Here is an 18,969-nt window from a genome sequence, read left to right as displayed (position 1 = left end):
GATCTGTGTCAACAGCAGGAAAAAATCAGTGCTGAAATAACAATTAGTGTTTCCATAAAGTGAAATATTTTCTAATTTCAGTGATTAAATCATCAACTTGTAGCTGGATATTCTCCCTAGTGGTTGATTGAAATGAAAGACATTTCACTGGGTACTAATCATAGGAATTTTTGTTCACATGCACGTCTTTGTGTTCTGGTATAATTAAATATAACTTAGGTAGTGTGATTAATTCACGCATGGAATCCAAATCATAAAAAAAGTATCAGTGTTTAAAAGATTTTTTAGTGATACGTGCACACTCTTTTACTATTGATAAGGAACTCAGGAGAAAAAGTAACACACCAGTCCTTTTCCTTTAAAACTGTATCTCGGTGCTAGTGCCTGGCATTTCTACTGCAATTTCCTACAGACTACAGGTTCGCCTTTCAGGAACAGCTGACACGTTGCCAGCCAAAGACCAGAGAAGAAGAGCTAACATGATCATCAGTTGCAGCATTGCAGTCTTGGAGTTGCTAGGAGAACCTGCTCACCATAATGTAAATCAGAGCTGACTGACGCCTGGGATGCCAAAAAGGGATTGTCTCAGAGGTCCAGGAAGACAGTGAGCAAGAGAGTCATATAACCCAGAGATCTCTTTATGCTGAGACACCCTTTCTCAGCCAGCACAGGACAACTAGAGAGTTCCAGAGCATACTAACAGAAAGTCTCTGTTACTTGAATTATGTCAGCCTCAGTTCTTGATCTTCTTATTCTCCCTGTGAAAAAGCCCAGTTTACAGCTACAGTTTTGGTAGATTGTTAGCGTATTATCTAGTAGGAACACCATACTAGAATGAGGGAAAATTTTATTGAAAGGCCACCATAGAATAAGGAATAAAGAATATCACCTCATTCAGTTTTCCACAATAATGTTCCAAACAGCAATAAGCCCAGCTCAGAAGGCTTAAACTGCAGTATGACTATAGTTTGAGAACTGCCTTAAATTCTTCATAATTACAAAGGCCTGACTTCATGCAGTAACATAACCATCTGTATAGAATGCTGGAAGGCTTTTAGCCCCAGTGGTTACGTTCATAATGCACAGAACAGTGGGCTATGTTATAGCTACACAGCAGTTCATGTGCCTATGGCACAAGTAATGGCTTTAAATAACATGGAATTTATTATCTGTCCTTCAATATGTAAAAAGCCACATTGTGCTTTAGCGGTGCTTTTTTTTCCAATTGTCAACCTTTTCAGTTTCTGTTTCATTTTTAAAGTGTCTCGGTAATGGTCATGCATTTATTTTCTCTACAGATATCTAATATTCAAATTTTTAAATTTTTTTCACAGGCTGTAGGGCCTGTTATCTCCTTTTCTAGTTGGTAGGTTCCTGGAGAATTGTTCTGCCTAATGGAACAGTACTTGTATTTTGTGGTCTGAAGCAATGTTGTTTCCAATTCATTACATAAGGAGAAATGAAGCATCTCATGAAGTAAGCATTAGAATATGAAGTCAAAAAGTCTGTCTGCATTGCTAAGCCAGATTGGTCTTTGGTGAAATGGGATATTTTCATCCCACTAAAAAGCTATTATAAACACATTCCTTTGACTGCCAAGCAAGTTAAACTGCAGAGTCCATTTGTTCCCTCCTTAATGCATCTGATTTACCTCAATTTTAAGTCAAAGCAAGAGATTCTACCATTCCTGCTGGGAATCTCTCACACCTCCTGATTCCTAACCCTCACTCCCATACTCCTAACACCTCTGCCAAATCCAGGAAAATGTAAACGTACAGCAACAGAGGAACATCTTCTGAGTTAAACACTAATTCTTCCAAGACCCAAAGTACAAATGGGAAGAGTAAAAATAATAAATGGCATTTATATCTAGATAGCATTTGTAACCTTTATACATTCAACCTTAATCTTTCCATCTGTATCTGTAAAGCACAGTGCAGCTGAGGTAAAAGCTGGTCTTCTGTGTAAACCAGTCTTTTCCTGTCTCCACTCTGCCTCCTTGCTCTGCTGTGTTCAGGGTAGGACTATGATTCCACCTTTCAGGCTTGAGAGAAGCACTCCAGTAAAGGCTTCAGAAATCAGACATACCATACTCTGTACTCATGATCAGGCCATTGTTATTTTAAACCAGCTGAAGCAATTGTTCTTGGCCTTTTCTTTACCTCCATTTAACTTCCTGAATGTTTCAAGTTAATAAAATGCATTGAGAAAGGATAGCACCACACAAATAAGCTCATTTATATATATACATATATGTATATATATATTATTCCTTGTTACATTTGGAAAGACTTATTTACAAATCCAAGATATTCTTTTTGTCTCTGGGGCTACTAATTAGCTTGAGGAATTTCTAGCCATGACACTTCCCATATGTCTGGGAATTCATAGCAGAAATTAAAGTCATCAAGGAACACTGCTTGGGAAACTGCTTTCTGTTTTGATATCTGTTTTAAACACACTGCACCGTCCAAAATTTCTTTCTAATCATACTATTAAGGAATCACTAGGAAAGTGCTGACTAGGAAGGCTTAGACTTCAGCAAATCTGTCTACAGACAGGTATCTCAGTACAGGTTACCTCATGCTACCATCTGATAGTGTCAGAAAAAGCCATTTGCTGAGGGAAAAATTTGGCAATTTATACCACTTAAGAAACCATAACCATGATTTCTGAAGAATCAAAACCATACAAGAATTGCAATCAGCCTCTGTGCAGCTCAGACTTGGATATTGACAATGAACAAACATGAAAGACTGCCAACAGCAAAACATTTAGTTAGATTTCAGGATAAAACAACAGTTCTTGAATGTCTCTAGTTAAGTGTGTTGAATGTCTCCAGTTAAGGCTCTGGATCATTCCTGTAGGGTGCTTTGCTTTTAGAGTATGGCCATATTCAGCATGCTGTTAAACAACAAAGTATTTTTCAAATGTATCAGTTTTTCAAAAGAATTAAAGTGTCTAAGCTGGCATTTATTCTAAGCCCTTTGAGATGAGAATTCATTATTCAACCCAAAATATCCATTCATATTACTAATAAACTACTGAATTTATGTAAAGTGAGTAGACTGATGAGCTTTCTGTGGATCAAGAAGTTGTTTGCAGCCTAGGAAATAGTCCCTCTAACACATTAATATTTGATTTTGTGTCCAAGTCGTTTAACAGAATCTCCCATGGTAAGTTTAGTATTATTTCACTGGAATATTTTTAACTCATTTTACTAGACATGATAAAACACGTGTGCCCCTAACTTTCTCTACTAACCTTCCCTTTAACTCCTTAAATAACTCATCTACATCATTACTACACTGAAAAATGAATCAAAAATCCCACAGTCCTGAGAAGATTTTAAATTAACAGTGTGAGCAAAGGTAATCTATTCAAAACAAAAGAATTGCGATATTCTTGTGCAAATCATGCAAGTCACACTTTGCTTATAAGCTGATTTTGATTTTTTTACTATAATGAGCAAAAAATAACCTATTTGCAAAGTGGTTGTCATTTAATTAAGTTACTTAGCTGTTTATTATTAATTTATTTCATTATTAATTAAGTATTTAGCAATTTATTTTAAAACTTCACTCAAATTCTTCCTGGAAAATTGGTATAAATTCACGTTGGGTTTTGCTGAAGTGCCCTCCAGGAAATTATTTGTATTAGCTTTAAACATTCATGGGGTAGTAAAAAAAAAGAGCTTCCAATGGAGATAATATAGAAAAGTATTTTTAATTGTCTTCAGCCTCCAGTAGTCATCCCATGCACCAGATTTAACATCTGCAGAACTCTGCTAAACAGTCTAAAATAGGAGAGAAGGTGCAACGAGCTAATTACGGGTTTACTAGGCTTTGGTTTTATCAACAAAATTATTTGTTACTGTCTATCCACTAAACAAGCTTTCTTGTTATAAGTGACTGCACACTGCTGAAGTCATGCACTAACTCTTAATTTCCTTAAGCTGGAAGAAAGCTTATGAGACATAAGAACACAAGCAGCAAGGATCTAACTACGGCAACCACATTTTCAAGCTAGAGAATTTATTTTCGTCTTTTCTTTTTTCCACATTATATGCTACATTAAAGAAAAAAACACCTAATTCATGAGAATAGCCCTATGGCACCTCCTCTGCCAAAGAAAAAGAATAGGCAAATATTTTCCCTAAGCACTGCCTGAGGTGGGTTCCATCTGGAATCACTTTCCTCCTTATTTGTGACAGGTTGTCTATGTGTTGTATTCGTAAGTGAACAAATAAATTATAATTTCCTAGTCCATCGAAAGTGAAAAATCAATTAAAAAATAGTATATGTGGAATGCAGGTTCTTTAGCTACCCACTTTTGACCTCAGTGGTATTTTCTTCAGTATCCTATTTCTGCCAAACCACAGATTTTTAAATAATATTATATCGTTTAATTCTAGTTACAAATTTAAACTGATTTCCAAGACTAAGAGTGGTGGATCTTAGTCCTTTCTTATTGTTATTCAATTGCCTTAAAACCACCAGTGCTTTAATAAATTAGCTAAGATATATCCAGTTTTTGCAGTGTCATGTTAATAGTTTTTACTCTCTTGGTGCTTTTAAAAATTCAGCGCATGTTCAACACCAGAGATCTGAACCTTGGCTTGGAATACACTAATATGAAAAAAAAAATTTAGAACAGAATTTTCACTTTGTTGGGACAGACAGCTGTAAAATACAAAAAAGAACTGTATAGTTCTAAATTTTTCTGCATTACACTTAAGCAGCACAACGGAAAACCACATCCCTTAATGGGACAAGTACCTTGCTCACAACTTGGAGGTAATTTTCTTTCAAATAATGAAAAAAAAGCTATGCTAACTTTTTTTATATTTCAAATACTACATATTTTTAAACACACTAGCAATCACCAACCTCCTTATATTTAGAAGTGCCTGAATAGAATCTGCATTTGATAGAGTTCTTGAATAATTTCTCTATTCTTAAAGTACTGAGTGATTCAAACAGTATTCAAAAAATATAATCCTAATGTTCTTTACCCAGATCAGGACAAAAGGTAGGAAATAAAGTTCCAGATATGGAGAGGTCAGGTCTTTGCAAAAGACGGTTCAGTTCTAAGGCACTATCTCCAGTGTTCTCAACATGGATTAAAATTTTCAGAGGAGAGCCAGATTTTTTACACATGGATTTTCCTGGTAATGTTAAATACTCTCTAATTTTCTCATCCCAAGCTACATTTTAAAATGTAATCTCTGCTTATTTACAGCATTTTTTACCTCTGTCTTGCTCTCAAGATGCAGAAAAAGACTGTTTCGTTCCTTTAAACACACAATGCATCCCTGATGTTTTTATTAACAAAGGCATACTGGGTTTCCAGGTAAAAATTAAAGTGTTTCTGGCCACTATGAAGACCAAAATTATGATGTCTTTGGTTGTTTATGAAAGACATTCATATGACTCATTATGCTGAATGATGATTCACAGAAATCATACAGTAAAATATTTCCCCATGATTAAAGAAGTTCACTTTTAGCTCCAGCAATACTGACAATGCAATTTCAACATTTTTATATGATATATGAATAGTTTGTGTGCAAGAGGACTATATTTATGTACCTGGCTCTTGAATACTGCATTTAATACTATGCTATATGACTGATTTTTTTTTTTTTTTCTCCTTTTAAACTACAGAAGAGGGCACACCAGACAGTCTGGAACTTAAGCTTTCATTAAATTCAAATAAGCATCTTAGATGAACTATGTAACTGGCTGTAGTTCGGTCATTTCAGTTTAAAGATATGGTGATATCAAAGAAATTAATTAAAACTTTTCCTCTGCAGATATTCAGGTCTCAACAGGACTGAAGAATATACTGATTTTGCTTTCAAAATGCTATGTACTATTCAATATGAGGTGGAGGTCTTACTCTCATGCTTTACAATAGTCTGGATTGAAATTTCCTTTTCTTGTTTTGTGATCCTTTGAGATGAGCTCATGCATATTTTTTTAAATGATCTTTTGGGACTGAAAACACTTTTCTGGAGCTCCAGCACAAGATGTGTGTCTGAAGATATTATTTGGCCTGATGGAAATAGTTGTGTCACTTTTTGCATCACTGCTACCTACAGAAATGAATTACACGATTTAGTAGAAAATCTTTTACTAAATTATGCTGTCAAATGCTAACAAGAGTTAGTTACATCATTCCATAAAATTAGTATCAAATCCTCAAGCTATGTAAATGCCTTCATTAACCAAAAACTTGGTTCTTTTTTATCAATTAGATAAAAAGGTTATCTAAAACTTCACCAGCTTTGCCTGTGTTTTTTATTCTTCACAATCACATTGCTAAGCAATCCTTTACAGACTCACTGACTTTGTGAGTCTTAATTGGTGAAAGTCCTCTAATTCAAGCTAGAAAGGAAAATCCCTGCACTGAACTTCTAGTGAACAGAAACTTTGTTCTCTGGAAAGGAAATATTCACTTCTAAGCTATTCGTTGATGCCCAATTCTCACATTTCATATTCTTCTCCAGTGAGATAATAGTAATCTCTACATTTTTAATATCAATATTGTATACAGAGTATTATGACTGAACACAAGGATTAAATGCTGGAGATGACAAAAAATAACCTTAAACTGCTGAAAAGTAATTTTTAAAATATAGGTTACAAACTGTATGGAGAGATTCAGTAAACAGAAGGCTTCTGATGTGATATTGCCTCAGTCTTCATCATTTATACTTCTCTTGTCATCTCACCAAACCCCATAAAACTACAGAATTTCATTCATCTGACAAATTGGGAATGACCTTGTTTCCTTTGGTCATAAAATGCAGCTATAAAAGAATGAGTGGAATGGGTCATGATGTGTACCATTATATTTTTAGAACTCTTTGCATTTGAAAATGCTGAAATGGGAGCCTTTGCAGGGATAAGTCATTGATCAGTTTGATGTCAGAACTTACTGTGCTGTAAAAAGCTTTGCTCTCTTTCACTGCTGTAATCTGTAGTATCAGACATTCCATCAAATGACTGCAGAGCAACACAAACTGCTGCAATCACGTTCTGGAATAATTGAAAAATCAGTCAGTATTAGTCCAAGACTGTAGCTTTCTAACTCAGAGGACAGAATTCAATGCCTATTTTAGAGAAACAGGGAAACCTGAGTAAAGGATAACTGATTCCAGGGTGAAAAATCATAAGCACTGAAAGCAACCCTTAAGTAGCATGAAAGCCACACAGCTAGAATATGAACACAGTTAGACTCTCCAGCTTTTATTTTCTACAAATTTCAAGAAATATGCTACATTTATCTCAGTTTTTACATAGGGTCACAATTTTCTGTGCCAATTTCTATGAGGACTTTCAACGTACACCACTCTTTTTCTCGTCATAAAGGAACATGGCCTCTCCTGAATTGCTAACTATTTGCATTTATGGATTTGTCTAAGCATTTTGCTAATACTAAGACTCTGCCAAGTGGTATATCAATCATAAATAAGTCAAATTCCTGGTAGAAGTGGGAAAATAAGAGTCTGAATACAAAATACTTCTTTCAAAACAATGTGAATATCTGTGGTGGTTCAACACTATTGCTGAGCCTAGGATCCTGGAAAATCATAAGATGTCTCATTACGGTAGCCTTGTTTGTCCCCCAAAAGAGGCAACTTCCAGTACTAAAAATATTACCAGTTTAGGATTTTGTTAATTCTCAAGGATATCAGCCTTTGAGGTGCCAGATGTATGCACCTTTGGTCTGCAAGTATGTACTAGTTTATATTTCTGAGGAATTTTCCCTACTTCATCCTTAGAGAGGATATGACAGGTATGTTAGCAGAGAAAATCAGTGTGACATGACATACAGTATGGTGAAGGGCAAATCAACAGGATAACCCCCTCCCCATTTCATGTATTCATTAGTCAGTTTATATAGTCTTGACAACAAACCACACTGAGAAATAAAAGGATAAAGCCAAGCGCTTCTGTAATGCAAAGCTGTTACTTTACAAAGAACAGGAGCTGCCAAAATACAGTAGAAATCAACAGTAGGTGGTTTCTTTGCTCTCAGCTCCAAAGACAGCGCTTAGCCAAATCCTACTAAGTAAAAAGATGAGCTGCTCTCTTGACCCTAAAGCACGGTTCCTTTTCACACAGCAAAACTACTCTTCCTCTCCTGAAATGCTGCATCCACATCCAAACCATTCAGCCCTGAGTCTTGCCCAGGCTTAAAAGGAAAATGTAAGCAAGGAGTTTGTTCACAGTATCGTTTGCTATTCCGCATGTCCCAGGCCTGTTGTATTTATAAGTACAGACACAGCCCATAAGTCTCTTCCCAAGGTCAAAATTCTCCTTTTATGGGGAATTTTATTTTACAAACCTTTTCCACTTTCTTCAGTTCAGTCTTCATCACACTCACAAAGGTTCAAGGGGATTTTAAAGAGGGACTGAACAAATTTACCTGGGGCTATTAAATATGACAATTCACCTCCACTTTAGGGATCTGTAACCTATGACTGCCAAAAGCTGTAAACATACATTAACCAGAACAGGGTCCAGTCACACTGGCCATTCTCACAGGCCCTAAAGGGGCAACTGTTCTAAATATCTTATGTCTCTGTTTTCTGGTATCTAGTTGCAGTCAGAGCCAGCTGAAAACACATATTTTATTAAATTATATTAAAATTAACTGATTTTCATGGCTTAAAGTCTACTCCAGGAAAATATATGATCTAACTTGATGGTGAATCTCAGCTTCTTAGGAGAACCAAGTTAATTTTAATATTTATACTCGGCTCACCTGCCACACTCACCCTCAGCAGAATAATACATATTTGAGGATGGAAAAAAGACAAAATACTTAAGACTGAGGATTATTCTAGGAGGAATAAGTCCTTATATCCAATTCCTACAGCTTTCATAAGAGCACTGAAACTGCAGTACTGTATGATGTCCAACCAACCCCAGAACCACACAACATTGCACCCTGCCATTCTGTGGATGTTCAGAGCTAGAGGACAGATCCCAGGATTCTCCAAAAACACAGATTCCCAGTCTCTACTGAAGGGAAAAGGGCTCTCTGTCCTTTAGGCATTCTCTGCTAAAGAGATATGTCTTTATATTTCAGAAAATTAACTTTCTGAGAAATTGTGAATGACCTTGGTCACTCAGAGAAATAAAGAGAACGGAAGAGAAAAGGGTGATTTCACTAAATTCTTCTTCTACCATTAGACCCATTGCCTTATCAAACATTTGAAAGGAAGAGCTAATGAAGTTTCACTGAATATTTGATTTCAATGTTATTGAAAATTAAATTGTCAAGAAATAACTGAAGTTTTCATTTCCAGTTAATCCTTTCCTGCCTATTTTTTAATTTTTTTCCCCACCTTTTTCAGTTCACTGCAAACTTTCCTTAAGGCCAGCCTGCTCCTACTTTCAGGCAATTCTCTTCATGGACTAAGCCCATTGTAGACACTCTACTTTGTTCCATTGTACACTTGGGAATGGCTAACAGCACAACAGAGGAGAATAGGTGGGGAAAAAAAACCAAACATGAAAATACTAAGAACAATATTTTCCTCCACTCAAAGCTCCCTGAAGCCTGAAAAATGAACACACAGATAGCTAAAAACACTTCAGAAACAACATCACCTCATTGGTGAAAGCAGGTAATGGACAACAGATTTCTAAAATCCCTTGCTCAGTATTTTTACTATCATTGAAGATGCCTGACTGAAAAATGTCACTGTATGCACAGATGAGTTGGTGAAAGGATATTCTCTGGAAAGAGCCTGAACCTCTCGATAGTTCTTATGAAGAATCTGGATGTTACTACTCACAAGTAACATTGCAAAGCCAGAGAGTTTTACCAAACAAAACCAGAGTTAGATAGAGAAGCTAATCTTTTCTCAGTGTTTCTAAATTCAGAGAACTGGAATTTAACTGAAAGGGCAAAGATGTACTTGCTTGGTCCACCTAAGCTCTATGAATTTTAATTGCTATATAAATTCTGAGAACTTTGCTTTATACATTCATTAACCTTATGTGATTAAACAGTAATGTTCAGAAACATGACTAATGTACTGGCATATGTTTTATGAAGAATCTATGTGCTGCTGGGTGACCAATAGAATATATCACATGAAGAAAAAGAACTTTATACACTATAGAATAACATTATAACAAGGGAAGCTTTGACTTTTATGCATGTGCTTACTTTCTAAACCTAATCTGTCAAAGCACAAATTTACTGAGCTTTAAGCTTTCTGATTTTGCTGTACTTCAAAGGAAGATATTTAAGACCTCTAAGCCATGAGTATGCAATCTCTTTGATCTCTACCTGCATAAAATGTAAGGTTTTAGGCAAAGCCTTTATAGCATATATCCATGAACACGATTCTGAATTTTGAGAAATATTTGGAAATGAGAGAACTTTTTTGTTACATATAATAAATAAGCTGACATCAGGGCTAAGTGACTGCTGCTGAACGTCACCATTTCCTTTCTTACAATTACTGTTGCTTTTCCTCCAGTCAGGAGGTAATTAGTCATTTTTCATGCATTTATGTGTGTGTCCACATATTACTGTCTCTCATAACATTTTCCTTTTTGACATTCCCAATTCTCATTTTTCTTTATAGTACATAGATTATCATACCATACATTGGGCTGTACTCTTATTTACATTAGATTTTATTTAATTATTGCAACAAGTGAAAGTAAAGTAAACAGCCTGAAAAAAGTGAAAGTCTGCACTAGCATATACCTCTAGAGCCTGGCATCATCCCTGCACTGCAGTGCAAACGTGCTTTAAAGCCCATCTGCATTTATAGAGGATCTAACTTCAGCACTTTGGGGAATCAGATGCCAAGTATATGATAATTTTAAATTATGTAACTAGCCAGGAGTACCAGAGTATCATCTCTTGCCATGGACTTTAAAGAGCAGCAGCAGTACCATAAGTTACACATCAGCAGGTTTATTTTAAACTATGTTAATGAATACTCTGTCACAAGAACAAAGCAGGATGTCATCCGTTATGAGTAATCATAATAATAAAATAGGTGGGTTTTTTTTTTTAACTTGACAGTACAGTGGATTAAGGATAATCAAAAGTAATTATTCATCCAGACATCAGAAAAGCTTTTTACTGCCTTCAGAATGTACTTTGTCTAAGGTTAAAACAATCAGAAGAAGACATATTATGTTCTTTTCTGGAACAGTAAATGTTTAAGAGCAGAAAACAAAAACTGTTCAATTTGTTCAAAAACAAAACAAACCTGTCTTCAAGGAAATGTGTAAAACTGAAGGAATAAATGTGCCTATTAAAGTTCTGAAAGAAGATAAGAATAAAAAAGGCAATAAAACTGGTGAATGAATCTTTTTTGTGTTAAGTCTAGAGAGGATGCTTAGGTACTTCAGAAGAACTCAATAAAACTAGAGAACTGTGCAACATTGTCAAATGTTACCTAATCCATATTAGAAGTAATCAACGGAATTACCTGAAAAACGGATAAATTGACAATGAAATGCAACACTTCAGCAAAAAACCTGACTTGTGATGCCATTCTGGATGCACATCTGTTCAATGAACAACTTTGAGCCTATCTCCACAAAAATACCAACTCTGTTTCAAAGACTCAAGCAATCTCCACGGGCTATGCTGAGGTAATGCTTGACTGACCTCTCAGCCTCAAGGCACCTTGTTAAGGGTGTCTTGCACAGCCCCTCTTGTCTTCAGAGAAATAAACAATGTTCACCATCACAGAGTCCAAGCTATTATGAAATTTACCTTCTGAAATAGAAAAAGCATATATAATAAAACAGCTGCCTTCACAGAATTGGAAAACACAGCAGTGCTTCCAAAGCTCCAGATCCAGCACTGCGTCCCTCGCCCATGGTGCCCTGAAACATGGCACACACCAGGCACCTTTCCCAGTAAGGAAACCTGGATGCCAAGGGACAGTGCATTGCAGCAGAGAAGCAGAAGGCCCCACAACACGCAGAGGCTGAGGCTAAGCCCAAACACTACTATAGAAGTTGATTAATGAAACCTAATGCTGCTATTGAGTTGAACAACGCTGTTTTGAAATACATCTCTTTGGTGGGTTATGTTTTTCCAGTATCTGAAACAGCTCACCTTCCTATGCAACATCAAGAAAACATTTATCATTCTGTTGCCCAGAATTTCACTCTGCATTCTCTTGCTGGCAGACTCCTTATAATATTATATAATAGATCTCAATGTGTTTTCCAATTTCTATTTTAAAAATAATTTTCCATGTGTCTTCATTAAGCTATAAAGATTTATTGAAATAATTCTCAATGCATTTGGGAAAATTCTAGTCTGAATTCGGTGTACAAGCTCTGAAAATCTGTTTTCAGGGTTTTAGTAACTTTAATAAATACACACATGATCACCATCTTACAAAATAAATTCCTTCATTTTCCTCAAAGGTTTCCTTCATAGAAACTACCAAAATTCCTTAAGAAAAATATAGTCTCTTGGAATCAAATTGGAAGGCTGTAACTGACTCCAGGAAAAATATAGTAGTCTATGTCTGCAAACTCCTAAGTTCTCTCTAAAATAGTTGCTGTTAGATATCCATGCTCAGTATTTCTTACTTTAAAACTAATTCTTAAAAAGTAAAACTACCTCAACAATACAATGATTTCTAAGCTCTTCCGTTGTTTTTTTTTTTTTCCCCACACTTGCTAGATTTATGAAAAGGAGAAATTGTTTCTGAACCTGACATTTTACAGCACTAGAGAACAGTAGATTTAACAGCAGATTAGAGTCAACAGAAGCCTCTAAATGCTATATGAACAACTAACAGCTTGTCTTCTCTTCCCCTACAAACCACAATGAAGGTGAACTGAGCCTGCCAGACCCAGATGTAGTGCAATAACTCTCAGAATAAAAACTTGTAAAACAAAAAGAGCACTGAGAAATGTGAATCTTTTCTACTTTAATGTTCTTTTATAAACAACAAATATCTTAATAACAAGCTGTGCCAATTATAAAGTCAGTGATGTTTTTAATTTATATGAGACCAAGGAAGATTCAGAAAAGCTTCTGGTGCTTTCCTGAGCAGGCTCCATTTGTTCCCCTTTCCCCCATCCACTTGAACAAGTGTCCAACAAAATAAACGTCATGTTTAGAGACAGACCTGAGCATATTTCTACCAAAGCAGTGATGCGGAGTGAGGGGTTACTTGTGTTGAGTTTGTGATTGGGCTTTTGCATTTCAGACAGAAACACAGACTGCTTTGCAATGATGGAACTAAATAAGTGCTAATTGACTCTCTAGCACCTACAAAGAGGTAATTCAGCCACACCAGCTCCCCTTGGGCAATGCAATGACTATTAGTGTAGAAAGGACTGCTCAGCATAAGATAGTCTGGAGTATTTGTTAGTAAGAGCAGAAAGACAGAGGGTAAATAAGGATATGAGTGTTTCTAACAGATGATTAAATCTGGGTAGCTTGATCTCCTTTCACTCTGTGGGTGTTGTGTGCTGCAGTCACGCCTCTCAGTGCCAGGCTGCACTGAGATGATAATCAGTCACTAGGAAAACTCATTAGCTCCACAGCAATGAGTCCTGCACTGCTGAAGCTTGGTGCTGTTCTTGGTACCATGGCAATGATCTCTAACTGGATGTCCCAAACTCTCCCATCTCTGGTAGGACTAAATACCACCAGAATAACCACTTCAGATACTCTAGTAAGTAGCTGTGATGTGTTGCAAGCCATCTTAATGCTGAAGTACTATTTAAATGCCAGCAAAAGCTTTAGTTTGTTGCCTCTTCATGAATCTCTTTTTAAGCTACTGATCTTCCTATCATCACTTAATGCATGCTTCTCTTTGGGCATCATAAAACTGCACATTGGTGAGCACGTTGTGGTCGTACTATAAAAGGAAATGTGTTAAAACAGCATCCTTAAATATTTAAGAACAAATGCCTTCGTCATGAGCATGAAATACTAAAAATAGTACAGCAGTGTAATTTCATTTGTCTAGACTTTTTTTCCTGTGTTTACTGCTCCAGAAAATATACTGCATTATTAAGACAGAAAGTATCTGGCAGTAGGTTTCTTCTTGTCTGAATAGTGTTATACATTAGCTATTCCCTACAATATGCAAGGCATCTGGTTATTTTCTATTTTTCTTTATTGGAGTACACTTAAGAAAACAATTAGCTGTTAGGAAAAAAATTGAAATAAAAAAATTGGAGGTTAAGTAACAGAATTTTAGAAAGACTGACATGGGAATAATACAAATGACACAAGAATCATTTTAAATGGTTGATGATCTTGTACAGCAGTATCTGTTAATGAAGACCTACAGAAAAGCTGTGATTAACTTCTCATTACATTAATAATTTCATTATTAACTAAATAATGAAATAGTACTTGAATTTAATAAAATAAAACACTGTACTTGTATTCATAAATTAAACTAGAACACAATTTTCCTAAAAGTTTAGTAAAACACTATCTTTCTGTGTAACAGCAAACCGATGTTTACATAATAGTATGTTATGTAAAATGTGAATTTGTTTGTATAGCAGTTCACTATGCTCAGAACTTAGGTTTTTAGTTGTAACTAAAAAGAATACATTTACTAATCAGCTTCTAATTAACTGAGTACATGCATGCAGGAAAAACTACAGCAGAAAACCACGGCATTTAGGTTTAAATATTACTACTTTGAAATTAATTAAATTATTTAAGAAAGAATTATGTTGTGTTTTGGATCAGCAATAAGGTGAAAAGACAAGAAAAAGCTCTTTTTATTTTCCTTAGATATAACTTGTGCTCATTGAACTACAGTATATATTCTAGTTCATGTGGCAATATATAACAAATACTAAAGTTTCCTACCATACCTCATGATCTGAGGTATCTAAAACTAAACTAAACAAACAAACCCCAAATGCCACCCAGTTCAGTCACGTCCACACCCTCAAAAAAAAAAAAAAAAAAAAGACCCAAACTTTTTTGCATAAACCCAAGCACCCCAAATCTGCTACCTTTTCCTAAACTTTAGATGTTGGCTCAAAGACTGGATGCCCCAGGTGTTCAGTAATACTGAGGTCATCACTGACTGGTTTTTAACAGCCATCAAGAGTCACCCACTGGCAGCTTGTCCAGTGAACATGTACTTCTCCAAAAGTTCTCTCCTGGCACATACAAAACTCAAAAATTTTGTATGTTGTACCAAAAAAAAAAAAAAAGGAAAAATCCTCCCAGTTTGCTCCCTTCAGCTGGAAGGATTGTACAAGGAGGTGTGGTTGGGGAAGGGGCTGCCTCTTTTTAGTTCAGTCCCAGAACTGAAATCACAAGACAAACTGAAAAATACTGTTGCTATTTAAGCATATATTTATGTACTGTAATTTACCTTGTCACTAGTAACAATGGAGGTAACTGTTTTATCAGAATATATAAAAGTTCAAGTGAAAAAATAAATGCTTTGGAGGTAAGTGAAGGGAGCCTGTAGCACAACAGCCTGCCAAGGCAATGATCAATATTGATCTTTGTAGGGACTCCTCTTTTTTTCCCCAGATTTTCACAAACTAGCATATTTTATTATCTTTGCTGTTCTCCACTTTTTATTTCTTTTCATGTTTGTTTACTATGGCCTGTCAGGAGTAAGTCTGCATTTGAAGAGTAGATTCAGTAGGTTCTGCAAGGTTTTGATGCCTTCTGGCTTCTTCCCTGCACAGCACAGCAGTTTCTGCTTGAGCTGGTGATTAAATGTCTAACTAAAAAGTAACAGGGTGGGGGTGGGGGGTGGCAGAGGGGGGAAAGCAAAGTGCACCTCTACCCATGTGCTTGTTTTTCTCCGGATCATTCACATTACTCATCCTAATTCATGAAGGTACCCTAATGGCCCAAATACAGAGAACAACAGAATACCACAAAGAACTATAGTCTAAATTGTAGGAGTACCTGGTGAGAACTTATTTATGCACTGTAGAAAACTTACTAGAATGCAGTAAAACCAGTTGCTACCAGTCAAAATGTATCAGAATCTCAGTCTACAGAGATATTGCACCTCTTCTGAGGTGAAGAGCTCTGCAACTTGCTCTGCACCAAGATGCCAGTAAAAAATCAATATCAAAGTTTGCCAGTTTTAAATAATCACTCACTGTGCTGACACTGAGTACAATTTTATATTATAACTAGTATTTGATTCCAACTGTGTCCAGACCAAAACTACTTCAATGACATCCATTAGCATCTGTACCTTGAAATTCAGTACTCAATACTATAATATTAGGAAAGAATAATGTATAATAACTTTAATTTAAAGATTTAAAAAGTAAAAAATACTCTTTCTTGTGCTCTTAATTTTAATTCCATCACCTGAATATTTTCACTCATCTAATGATATTGTTTTCTCTCATGCTGAGTATTTCTATACATCCTGTGAAATGGAGAGAGAATGAGTCTCACATGGTATCACACAAACTTCAAATGCTGTGCAAGATTTTTTGCCTTTCTTTCTCAGTAGCAGTGGTGGTTGCTGCAAAAAAGGAACAGATTAGAAATTTCCAGAACTCTTCTGCCCCAGTGAAGGATGTGCAGTGTATTAACTGCACTGTGCCATGACTGCCATTACCACCATTTACCTAAACTAACCAGACATTTTCCAATACTACCAAGCAGCAAGCTTCTCTTACTGCATCCACACAAAAGGGAAAAGTCAATCTAAAACAGTTTTCTGTGTGCTACATCTTTAAGAGCAGACCTGCTAACCCACAACCGAGCCAGTTCCCAGCGCATGAGTCACATAGACTGTGCTCTCTCTTTGGGGTTTTATATTTGTTCTTTTCAGTCTTTATTGTTTCCATTAGTCTAAAGTAAAAGTCATTCAGGCTGAAAGGACATGTTTGTTCTCTGCTGATGAAAAACTGTAGTATGCCTTTGCAAGGAATTAAATCAACGGGCTTGTGCTGAATCCCAGGCAGTAAACTGTTCTCATCTACCCCGGAAACAATGTGTGCTGGGCACTTGTAGGAAACTATTCCAAAGGAATGAGATATGACAAAGGTTTGCAAAACCACCAATTTAATTAATTAATAAATTAATAAGTGTAGAATAGGAGCAACTTCAATGCAAACATATTCTGCAAAAATAAACATTCTCAGGTAGTGGTTATTCAAAGAAAAAAAAAACTTCTCAGTTTCTCTCATTTTTATTATTCTGTTGTTGCAGACTCAGATTAGCCCCAAGGAAGGGTGGCAAGTTTATAGTTCAGCCCAAGATCCTGATGGCCGTTGCATTTGTACTGTTGTTGCACCTGAACAAAACCTATGCTCAAGAGATGCCAAAAGCAGACAACTCAGACAGCTCCTAGAGAAGGTAAGTTTCCCAACAAATTCGTCTTTTTGATCACTAAACTTTCCATGGAAATCCGCTCCTTTTCTTTTAAGCACCACCCACAATGGAGTGCTGAACAGTTATCTAATAAAAATATTTCTTCAGTGTCTATACCCTACGTGTTTTCTCACCACTGATTATTTGTCTGTTTTCCTTATATCCCACCCTCTCCAACCCAAACCACTCACCTAGCAAACTGAATTTGCATCTTCTCTCTTGCTGACTCCTACCAGATTTGTTCCTTATGCACAGATAGGACTGATTTTTCTGTGTAAAAAGCATTACAAATCCCACTTCAAACTAGCTAGTTACTGTGGGATTTAAACAGCAGCTTCTGCTTCAATTATAAGAGGCTGTTGAAGGTCATTCCTTGGCACTTAACAAATAAGATACAGATGTGACAGCACCTGCAAAGAAAACTGTATAGAGGAGAAGCAGTTCTAATTTATTCTCATTTTTTCCTTCCTCAAATAATATTATTTATTCATTCTCTAGTGGTATAAATTTTGCCTAAACAACCCGATTCTTATTTCCAGTATCAGTCACTACTGCATATCTGAAAAAATGCTGTAACCTTGAAAACACAAACTATTGTTCTGCACTCCCTGTATGAATAACCAAAGTTATAGTTGTTGTATCACAGGTAGTAGTACAGAACCTGAGGCCTAAGAGAGTATTTGAGTGGCAGCAGAAACCAACATAAAACACAGACTTAAAAATACATTTTTTAGTGTACAATTATGAGGGTTTTTTCTAGCTAAAGAAAAATCACTCCAGTGCTTATATGAACCAGATCCTCACAGATTCCCCTTCCCTAAACCTTCATGAACTTCAGCAGGGACTTGGTCTGAGGTTACAATAGAGCTCAGCATGAGACACAGATGAACCAGAACACAGAGGAGGAGCTACCTCCCCTCATGCTGTCTTTTTACTTAGCAACAGAAGACTTCCTTCTCTAGCGTATTTCTCAAACACTAAAATATTAATGTAAAATATGTTACTTTCTTTTGGGGTGGGAATAGTAGGGATCTCAACAAGATTTTGAGCTGCCACAGGAACGAATTAAAATCATTGGTCTCAAAAATCTCATTTCTTATGATTAGAACTGTGGTAATTACTGGTATGTAAAGTCATATTATCAGTTCACTAAACACATGCAGAGTAATTTAATTAGAGCCTCTATGTGAATGTATCTTCTGCCAAGTGGAAACACATGAAGTTCTTCCAGGACCTGAAGGACTTTATTTTCCTGCTTTGAACAATTAGATAGCAAAGAAAAAAGAAACATTACTTTTTTCATAAACAATACTTTCAAAGAACTGCTAATGGCACCTGCACAATAATGAACATATACTATTTTGAAGAGTATTTAAGAGTATTTCCTGACTCCATACGTTATGTGGGTCACAATATCTGAGTTGCAAACGTGAATACCAATTCCAAAATTGCAAACTCAGTTCCACTCTTGCAAACTGGAACACTATGGGCTTTGTCTGTTTTTAGAAAGGTTGAGTTGTTGATTGGGTTTTTTTCTTGAGCCAAAACTTCAGTATATTTACAGAAATCTACTTTTTTCATGTTTAGGGAAAACGAGAATTATTGAACTGTGCT

The 18,969-nt window shown here is 36.0% G+C and overlaps 1 protein-coding gene across 4 annotated transcripts in view; it reads left to right on the top strand.

Annotated features, from left to right (window-relative positions):
* OLFM3 (olfactomedin 3) overlaps positions 1-18,969 on the top strand; it is a 48,888-nt gene that overhangs the window by 15,743 nt on the left and 14,176 nt on the right. For 2 of the 4 annotated variants that reach the window (XM_071750955.1, XM_071750954.1), the window contains exon 3: positions 17,194-17,340. In XM_071750955.1, coding sequence (XP_071607056.1) covers positions 17,194-17,340 — 147 coding nt within the window. Of the gene's footprint in view, positions 1-13,493; positions 13,738-17,161; positions 17,341-18,969 lie in introns of those variants that run through there. The other 2 variants (XM_071750956.1, XM_071750957.1) reach the window with 2 other exon arrangements.

The sequence above is a fragment of the Heliangelus exortis genome, chromosome 8 (assembly GCF_036169615.1).
Source record: "Heliangelus exortis chromosome 8, bHelExo1.hap1, whole genome shotgun sequence".
In the NCBI taxonomy this organism is placed as follows: domain Eukaryota; kingdom Metazoa; phylum Chordata; class Aves; order Apodiformes; family Trochilidae; genus Heliangelus; species Heliangelus exortis.
This window is presented reverse-complemented; position numbering and strand designations above follow the sequence as displayed.